General features: G+C 39.2%; 1 protein-coding gene across 1 annotated transcript; it reads right to left on the minus strand.

Moving 5' to 3' along the window:
• Positions 1-1273: 1273 nt before the first annotated feature.
• On the minus strand, positions 1274-6036 carry LOC141602200 (uncharacterized). The gene is made up of 5 exons (XM_074422506.1): positions 5749-6036; positions 5206-5634; positions 4737-4934; positions 2978-4606; positions 1274-2557 (listed from the first exon to the last, which is right to left on the minus strand). Exons 1-5 carry the CDS (start codon positions 6034-6036, stop codon positions 1274-1276), a joined length of 3828 nt encoding a protein of 1275 aa, XP_074278607.1.
• Positions 6037-10962: the final 4926 nt, after the last annotated feature.

Here is a 10962-nt window from a genome sequence, read left to right on the forward strand (position 1 = left end):
CAGCTATGTAGGTCGCAGTTAGGTGAGTGACTGTTTCTCTTTCTCTCTTTCACATATATTATTCACCCTTTACTTCATGAGAGAAGAGTGACCACGAGAGAGTCCGATTTTGTTGGTCTTGCAAGGTCGATAGGTCGGCTATATTTCTAAACAACTTATAACTCGTTTGCGTATTGACTGCTTAGCTATAACTGTTAATTTTTGTTGCATTAAATTGGTTCAAGTAGACAAGTTAAGTTAGTTCTAAGTTTTCATTTCCGTTCCATTAGTTGCATTTTTGTTTACTCGAGGACGAGTAAAGGTTCGGTTTGGGGAGATTTGATACGTGCATTTTGTATAGTCTTTTTACCCTTTTTTAGCACGTATTTTTATGTATTTTCGTACTGTTTATATTGCATTTTGCCCCCGAATTGGCTACTTTGGTTCGTTTTGTCCGTTTTGTAGGAATGAACGTAAAAGTAGTGGAATCGTACCATTTTCGTCCTTTTTGCATGCATTATGTGGAGACGAGATTGTTCAGAGTGAGAGCTTGCATTGGGATGCGTGAAGGAACGGTATATGAAGCAGTCGGTCACGAGTTTGAGCTGTTTTGGAGGAAGAATACTCGATCGAGCTGTTTTATCACTCGATCGAGTGGTTTCTATGGTATTAGTTGGTCGATCGAGTAGTATTATACTCGATCAAGTAGAGCTGGAATTAGGGGTTACTCGATCGAGTAACAATTTTGGTCGATCGAGTAGATTACTTGAAGAGCTACTCGATCGAGGTGTTTCAGACTACTCGATCGAGTGGTTTTGACTGTCATGGGCTTTAATTAGTCCGTGAGTGTGTTTTAGATTTTGGACTTAGTTAATTTTCTATTTAAACGCAGCATAACTAGGTCATTAGCATCTATTCTATTGATTATTCAGTTTTTCATCTATCATTTTTTAAGACGGCGTTGCTTTCTCCCTTTTCACTGTAGCTTTCGGGGTTATTTTGCTCGGATTTGTTTGTTCTTTACGCCGGATTCTTGCGATTGTAATCTCTTTCTCCCTTTTCAATATTAATCTTTCTTTTGTTCATCTTTACTACTTGTTTAGTTCCTTTAATTTTCTGCCCTAATTACTTTTATGCATTTTAATTACTATTTCATCATGCTTTACATTTTTTTTTTGGTGGAAATGTAAGTAATATTAAGCTCAATCCCAAAATGGGAAAAATCACCACATTACAACCTATTCAAGAAACAATTCCAGCCTACCAAAGGATGAATAAAACAACACCATTACGTCTAAGACATTAAACCACGCACTCTACACCAATTTCTATCTATTTGAGACATCATATGATACTTATACTTGAGGATTGCCATTCTACCATCCTCTTGAACAACTTGTAGGATAGCCTTAGGATGGAGAACCCGGTGTTCCAGCCTGCAAATGTTCCTAGCATACCAGACGTGATATTGTGTAGCCAGCACCAAAGAACAAAACAACTTCCTGATAAAACCCGAATAATGCCTACTTTTCAACATCTCCCCAGCATTGCCAAAGCTACCTCCTCTCAAATTAAGCCAGTTTTGAATTCTGTTATAGCAGAGGCAAGTATACCTGCAGTATTTAAACAGATGGTCATGATCTTCATTCTGCTCTCCACACAAAAAACACACCTTCTGATTTGTAACACCCATTTTGCATAGCCTATCCAATGTAAGTAGTCTACCATGTTGAATAAGCCAAGCAGTAAAACAATGTTTTGGAGTATTGATCTTGTTCCAAACTATAGTATACCAATTAACTTTTGGCCATGGCACCTGCCTGAGCCATTCATAACCAGCAACAATCGTGTAATTCCCATTTTTGCCCAGCCACTTGCCATCAACATAACCTCCCATCAACTTATCATTAACAGAGCACACCTGTCTCCAGGCCCATGAACTATTTAAGCTAGGCTGGTAATTAGCCCAATCCCTTCCTTTTAGATAAATTTTGTCTATCCATTTTATCCACAAGATATCCTTCTTGGCAACAATCCACCACACCAATTTTCCCACTGCAGCAATGTTCCAGACTCTACTATCAAGCACACCCAGACCCCCTGCTAATAGTGGCATACAAACAACTTTCCAAGAAACAAGAGGAGCCTTGGAATAGCTGTCAGTCCCTTCCCAAAGGAAGTTTCTGCAAAGTGCCTGGATCCTCTCCATGACTCCTACAGGTAGAAAAAATATTTGAGCCCAATAGTTATGCAAAGTCACCAGGATTGATTTAACCAGTATCAGTCTACCCGTATAAGAAATTCTCTTCTTATTCCAATCTTTAAATCTGTGAGTCAACTTCTCCACCAGCATAGCACAGTCAACCTTAGACAACTTCTTATGAGAGATGTTCACCCCCAAGTATTTGAAAGGCAAGTTGCCTTTTTTAAAACCAGTCTTCGGTAAACAAATTTCCTCCACCTCAGAATGCACTCCATTAAACATGATATCCGTCTTATCAGAAATGATATGCAGCCCACTAGCTTTAGTAAAGCAATCAAAAGCCTTAACAAGAGTGAAAATTGAGGCTAGGGTTCCCTTTGCAAAACAGAAGCAAGTCATCAGCAAACATCAAATGGGTAAGTTTTAGCCCTCTGCAAAGTGGGTGGTACGTGAATCTAGGACTGTTGCAGCCAGCAGCAAGTAGTCTGCTCAAATATTCCATGCAAAGGGTAAAGAGCGGGGGGGAAAGGGGGTCTCCCTGCCTTAAACCTCTTTGCCCTTTGAAAAAGCCATGAGTATTGCCATTGAGAGAAATGGTATAGGTTGTGGTTGTTACACATTGCATCACCAGGTGAGTGAATTTGGTAGGAAAATTAAGAGCCCCCATCATCTGAAGCACAAAATTTCATTCAATGGAATCATATGCTTTCCTCAAATCCACCTTCAACATACATCTAGGGGAAGCACTTGCCCTCTTGTAAAGTCTAACCAAGTCTTGGCTTATCAGGATATTACCCATATGCTACGTCCTTTAATAAAAGCAGCCTGGGTTGGACTGATAATCTTTGGAAGGACAGTAGCTAACCTATCACAGAGGACCTTGGAAATGACTTTGAACAAGGAGTTACAACAGGCTATAGGCCTGAACTCTTTCACCGAGGAAGGATTCTGGACTTTTGGAATCAACACCAGAGTAGTGCTATTTAACTGCTTCAACATCTGGTCATCTTTAAAAAAAATCAATGACAGCCTCACATATATCATGCGATCATCACCTATTATATCCCATCCAGCTTTAAAAAAATAGCTAGAATATCCATCAGGGCCAGGACTTTTGACATCAGGAATGGAAGTCATTATGCTCTTAATCTCTTCTTTAGATGGTTCTCTGTTGATGGCATTCCAATCCTCACTAGTCAGGCATACTCCATTAGTCACAATATTGGTATAAATATCAGCAGTACAGCCATTACTCCCAAGCAGATCCTGATAATAATCAACAAAAGCCTGCATTATAGTCTCAGGAGAATTGCAGATAACCCCATGTTTATCCTGAATGTGCATCACCTTGTTGCTAAGCTGACGTTGCTTTATAGCCCTATGAAACAGAGTGGTATTAGCATCACCCTCCTGAGCCCATTTACATTTAGCTTTTTGCTTCAGGAACTCCAGTTTAGCTTTGTGTAGCATTTGAAAGCTACCCCTAAGATTATATTCATTATCCATAAGAGTTCTATTATTAGGATCCATTTGAAGTTGTTTTTGAGCATGCAGCAGAATTTCATATGCAATCTCAGAATTCTTTTCAACATCAGAGAACAGTTCCTTATTCAACTCTTTAAAACTATTCTTGAGTAGTTTCAATTTTCTCACCACTTTATATATCAGAGTGCCCTGAATCTTAGTCTTCCATCCTGCCTCAACAACATTCTTAAACTCAGGAACTCCAGTCCACATGTTGAAAAATTTAAATGGTCTCTTCCTGTGCAAATGGGTATCACCACACTGAATAAAACAAGGGAAATGATCATAGTCACCCTTAGGCGCATAATAAGCATAGTGATCATGCCAATTTTTGATCCATTCATCATTGACCAGAACCCTATCTATCCTACTAAATACCCTAGTAGAGTTGGGTTGTTTGTTATTCCAAGTAAAAAAAGAACCCGTACTTTTCATATCCCGAAGGCCACAGGTATCAATGGTATGCTGAAAAGGAATAGTCTCAATATCCTTAACAGGTAAACCAATCTTCTCATCCATATGTAACACATTGTTAAAATCCCCTAATACAATCCAAGGATCCCTCACAGTCAATCTGATCAAAGCATCCCAAAGAGGCACTCTCTCTTCAACTTTATTAAATCCATAAACATAAGTAGCAAAAAAGGAACAATTGGTAATAATATCCTTTACCTTAATATGAATGTATTGGGCATCCATATCAAGGACATCCACATCATACCTCTCCACCTTCCAAAGTAACCAAATTCTTCCTCCAACATGAAACTGATGATTAGTAGTATAGTTCCAACCAGTACATAAATTGTCCACTACCTTGTTTAGAGAACCAGGTTTTACCCTAGTCTCAAGGAGCCCAAATAGGTCCACATTGGCTTGATGTAGACACCACTTAATATCTTTCTGTTTAGTCAGACTATTCAGGCCCCTAATGTTCCACACTCCAAAACTACCCATGAGAGGCAACAGCCTCCCCTCCTCCTCCTTTATCAACCATTTGTGAGGTATTAGCCATTTCTTTATTAAAATTTACCACAGATGCACCTTCCTTTACCCCTGCTAACCTTAATTCATGCCTAGTTATCCTTGTTAAAATCCTTGCTGGAGTTAGTACAACATTGCTAGCATTGTTCACAGGTGTAACAGTAGGAGTTACCATTATCCCCTTACCAGAATTCTGCACCATATTCCCAATCCCAGCTAAACCAGTCTGTGAGGAACCTGCTACACCCTGTTGTAATGTTGGAAAAGTTGATGTATCAACATTGGTGACCACAGGCTCTCTCCTCTGCCATACCTGTTTTGGTGGCCCCATGTGGAGTGGGTTGGTTAGGCCTTCTACCCCATCCAATGCCTCTCCTACATTATTTGTCCTTATGGCCAATCCCTTTGCACTTAGTACAGGTGACCGGTAGCCAATCATACTCCACCAGAACCGTCACAGTCTGCCACAATTCATCCAAAAACGTAATTTTCTCAGGAAAGTGTTGATAAATACCTACCTCTACCATAACCCTAGCAAATCCTAGAAGATATTTGTCCAGAGTAAGGTCATCAACTCTGACAAATTTCCCAATTATCGTTGCCAGCTTTTCCAAACACTTAGCTCCCCAGAATTTCAAGTCTAATCCCATCAATTTCACCCATATAGGAACTATTTTAACTGAGACTTTAGTAATCTTAGTATTAGGCTCCCAAGGGCGAACAATTACAGGCTTACCATCAAATAGAAACATCCCCTTTTCCAACACTAACTTCCTATGTTCCATTGTTGCAAACCGCACCACAAACAGTCCATTTGGTAAGAACGCAACCTTAGCAATCTCATAATCCTTCCATTCCCTCCTAAGGTATCCTTCCAAAGCCCTCCATGGTGGGTTTGCCCCCATTACATAGCCATAAATCGAAAAGGACCAGTAATCTATTTCCTCCTGAACATCATCAATAGTAAGTTTAAGCATATTACCTTCCAAAGCCACTTCAGTCTGAGGTTGCTGCACAGCGTTGATCTCCTAAGAAGTTTCTCCCTCCTTCAGAATAATCACCCCTTCTGATTCCATAACCACTTCCGTCGTCACAGACTCAGTAACTGGAGCCGCTTCTGGTATCACAATTCCAGCACTGTGCAACAGCGACGTAACTTCCGCTCTGATTTTAGCAACTTCTATTTCCCGATCAAATGATAAAGTCATATTATTACTAGTAGTATTTGGTGTATTAGTATCAGTTTTTTTGGATTTTTCATTAGTAATTGATTGAATATTATTATTATTAATTTGTTTAGATTGTTGAGCTATGGATGAATTAGGTTTAGTGGATTTATTCTTCGCCATTGCAGAAGAAACGTTAATCGCAATCGCCTTCTCTCTCTAACTCATCTCTCTCCTCACGCATTAGTTCATTTTAGGTCTATTACTCCCTTAATCCATCATGCTTTACATTAGTTATCTTGATATTGTCATTATTGACAACATTAGCGATATGAGTAGCTAAATCATTTCATGTCGGGATTAGGAGATCTACGGTAGAAATGTGACAATGTAGTAAATAGGTTAGATGAATTAATTATGAGATTCTGTCCCCATAGCAATATAACTGTATTTACCAGCTTAGTTGAGTGCACGCTTCTGAGTCCCCTTTTTAATCTGGTTAAATTTAATCCTAGATCGGAAGATTGGACTAAATAGACCTACTATGAACAGTAGACTACCCTGATGAGGACGGAAGTTAAGTTAGGGGGAATCTAGGGTAGAAAGTGGACCGGAAGGACCTTTCCATATCCGTCTCGCAGTAGTTTATCTAAGTTGTTTATAGTTGAGTCACTGGACTACCGTAGTGAACCGAAATCCTGACATGTCCCCTCTCTATTGATAGTTTAATCTCATTTTCTGCCTTTATTGCTCTTTACTTGCTTCTCTTCCTTTACTTGCTTCTCTTCCTTTTACACCTTTAGTTTAGTAAACCAATTACAACCCCCCCCCCCCCCCCCCCAATTTGTGACCAAATAGACGGACCTTTACAAATATCTTGCCTCCCCGAGGAGATCGGCCTGACTTCCCTAGCTATACAATTAGTTTAGTTAGTTATTTTTGATAGGTATACGACAGCCCTGTCAAGAACCCGACAAACACCCGATGATGATAGGACGACATGTATTTGCTAGTTGGCATTGTCATTATTTGGAGCTCGTTTTACGGCGTAGAATGGGCGTAGTCGATGAAGTATTTTATTAATTTAAATGATATTTAAATTAATGTTTTATTAAAGTGAATTCAATTTATTGTTTTAATTTGAATTTATTTTCTTAAGTTTATTTGTTGAAAATAAAATAGATATTTGGGCACGATTTTTGAAGAAAACTTGAACCAACTCCTGACCCATAACCCAACCCATCACTCACCCTCATAACCAGGCCCTAACCCTATGAAAACCCACGTCCATACCTCCTTATTTTCGAGCCGCAAACACGACATACTAGCAGCCCAAACCTTCCTTCGTACTCTGTGTTGCGTGCCCAAAACAGCGCCAAAACCCGTCATTCAACCCCTCCTTCAACCCCAAACTCATGGTCATCTAGCCCACTAACAAACCACGTCCAAACTCCCTCCAATCCAGCTAATAACCCATCCAAAACAGCAGCACAAACCAGCCCGTCACCCTTCAACCTGAGTCCACTAAACAACTCCAAACCCGCTCCAAACACCACTTAAACCCGCACCCATCAACCCTAAACCATACCCTAGTATCCTACCCATATTACCCTAGCTTAACCACCAAGAAAAACCCCTTATAAACCCTAAACCAGCTCACAAAAGCTGCTGGTTAGCAGCAGCGAAACAGAGCAGTCCGACTGCTTGTTGTCCTCTTAAACCCTAGTTTAACTCCCTATAATTAACTCCCCTCAACCATACATCCATTCCTCTAACTTCTCCCGACATCATACTGCAAATAACAACCATCAATCGTCCAAAAAACCCTAAACGAAAGCCGTGACAGCCGCTTTAAAACAGGGACACAAATCTTGTTTTCGAGTTTTTATCGTGTTTTTTGGACTTACTTCTCGTGCTTAAATCCTATTAAAGCTTCTGGTTTCTTTCCATATTCACAAACTTCAGTCTTTCTAGTTTCCAAAACATCTTTCGGATTGAAAAATCGTTGAGAAACGAAGTCCTGATGAGTGATTGAAAATCGTTGCTGAAGTCTGCCTTTTGAACGTGTTATTTCTTGATTTCAAAATTCAATTTCAATTGTCTTCGTCGACGACGGCCCCTCGAGATAAAATATACGATCGATTACGACCCAAGACGGTGTCAACGATATATGTAGGTTGAGGGTGCATCAAATCCTCCTTCTTTCCCTTTTTATTTCGTTTTTTTATTTGTTTTTCTATCGCTTATTTTATATATTATATATTGTCTAACATCGTTAACTATGAAACATTAGTATAGTATGAGTATGAGTTAGAGTGCCATTCCGAATACCCGCGTTGACTTGAGTTGGGAAAGAAATCCGCCAGATTGGTCGGTCGTATCCCCTTATCATTTACATATTCTCGTATTTGGAATTAGACAGAATTAAATTGATCTAATTGACGTAGTATGTCGTTTGTATCACTGTTTTAACTTTGACCTTTTCATTCATCGTAATAGTAGGCCACGCTTTACACAATTCCTTAGACTAAATTAACGCCTCACCTTAGTTCATTAATTCATTAGGCATCGTAGGATTAAAATAACATTATTGTAAATGAAATTTGGAACCTTCTAATTTTTAATTGAATTCACCTTCACTCTCACTAATTTTCTCGCTAGCATGGAAGTGCATGCTTAACACCTTTCTATTTGCACTCGCTGACAAATTATAATTGCATTTAACCTAGTTCGTAATTATTTTATTCAATTTGTAATTAATTAACCTTTAATTTGTTTTATTTATTTCTATTTTTCGAAAATTTGTTTTTATTAATTTTTATAGTTCAAAATCTGTAAATTTAATTTAGTTAATTTTTCCGTAATTTATTTTACTGATTTCGAAATTAAAACATAATTAACTTTGCTTTTCTACAAAAACCGTGCCCTGCACGGGTCTGTCTGACTTCTGATCCGTGCACTGCACGGGTCTGCCAGTTTTAGTTTCTTTTCTTCTTTTGTTTCTTTAATTGTTTACTAATCCTATTTTAATAAATATGGATTGGTGAATAATTTTAATAAGTTGGGTTCAATTTAATTAATAAGTTGTACCTAATTTATTTCAAGCCTTTGTACTTATTTAGTTTAACTTAATTAGTTTATTTCTAATCTAATTTGTTCATTAACACTAATAATTCGACTAACATCATTAATCAATCTAACTTAGCTTTAGCTTTTTTGTTTACATTTGTTTTATTTGTTAAGTTATAACAGTTTAAGTTGTATTTTGTTAGTATGTATTGTAATTTTTATCATGTATATAGTTTTTATTTCAATCTGAGTCAAAGTAGTTACGATAGTTGTTGTAATTAGATCGAGTTGTAATTTATTTCTCGTTGTGTCGGCATGAAATGCCTGGGTTGTAATAGGATAGATCCCAATGGCTCCCCCATTCCTCCTAAGCCGTGTTTGCGCATGTTTTATTTCAAATCAACCAACATGCTAAAACAACTTTGACAAAGTTAGTATTCATGCATTAAACGACATAGAAATTGTTGTCACATGTTAGGGTTTTAAAACGATGTTTGCATATCATATATCGTAGTAGCTACGACCTTGTTTGAAATCCAATACTTGACTTAGTAGAGGCCGTTATCGACGGGCGGGGTTAGGTGTCCTTATGGGCTTCCTAACACGTACCCTCACCCCTTACTCAAGATCTATGGTTTGTGGATCCGTCTAAATACCATTGGATTACGAGAGTCATTCAAATCGAGTGATATAGGGTACAAGTCTTTATCTTTAATCACTCGTAGTCGATTGGCTTTATGCTTTTCAATGAAAGGTGTAAAGTTGACTTGAACGGTTCTAAGTTCCCATAAAACTTGGTGGCGACTCTAATTTGTGTTAATTTGATTCGAAAGAACCTCGAGTCGATAATGCCCCTATGGATCCCGCGGAAGCAGCTCCCGCGGGCGTTGTCCACAGTTTGGCGACTCTGCTGGAGAAAAGAGGACTAGTTACACTTTGTTTCTAGGGTCTTTTCCTCCGAGGTGAAACTTGAAAAGAAAGTATTGGAAAGTAAAACATTACTCGTAGTGCTACGATTCATGCGTAAACCCTTAAGGACTTTTTCCGGGCCGTCCCAGCGCTTCTTTGTGACGCGTGGGGGCGCCGTCCCACTATGCCAGGTGCTTGCACATTGCTTGCTTCCACTCCGCCTCTTCGTGGTTCTTGGGGGTGAGTGTCCTCTTCTAGGTACTCTACCTAAAGGCCCTTGCCCTACTAGACCCAAAAGGATGGAGGGTATAGACCTTCTTATAGAAGACTTGCCGAGACTTAGAAATGTCTAGGAGCATACATCCTTATAACATGAGAATGACAATGTGCCATGTGAATTTCCCGAGTCTTTTTCAAAGTTTCCATGTCAATTTCAAAGCTGAACTTTTGAACAACTCACTTTCAAAATAGTATGGTTTTAAAAACCCGGAGTTCTGCCCAAATAGTACTAGATTTTTTTGGCCCAAAATGAGTTTTTATAGCTGGCATGCTGCCCATTTCAAATCTCATTTTCAAATCAATTCTTCGTTTTTCAAAATCAATCCAAAATGTTTCTCGAACCTTGACCGAGCATGAAGTGCGGTCGAGTCGTGTCCAAGTCCTGACCGTATTGGGCTAGGCGTGTTTTGTCCCACATGTCTAGAACACGACCTTGTTGGGTCATCCAAGCTCACCTCTTGAGATTCGAGTCATGTTGGTCGACCAATTGGTCCAAGATAGTCCACAGAAACGTCCAAGCTAGGCCATTTTGGACGTTTCACTTGAACCTAAGGGATCATGTTTTGTGGACAGCGGGGGCGCTTGGGAGGAAGAGAACAAGTGTTTGCATTTGTGGAGTCGCCACCAATTTATTGTGGAAAATTGGAAACCGTTCGAATACCTCGTGTCATGTCAAGACACAAAGTAATGACATGAACACCAAGAACTCGTTACCCTTAGCATTCTATGTCGAGAATAACTCTCGTGGATGCCAATGAACACGGATGTTCACAGAGATCTGGAGTAAGGGGTGAGGGTACGTATTAGGAAGCTCTTTTGATCGAACACCTAATCCCGCCCGCCTCGATAGCG

This window comes from Silene latifolia, chromosome 9 (genome assembly GCF_048544455.1).
Source record: "Silene latifolia isolate original U9 population chromosome 9, ASM4854445v1, whole genome shotgun sequence".
NCBI classification, from domain to species: Eukaryota; Viridiplantae; Streptophyta; class Magnoliopsida; order Caryophyllales; family Caryophyllaceae; genus Silene; species Silene latifolia.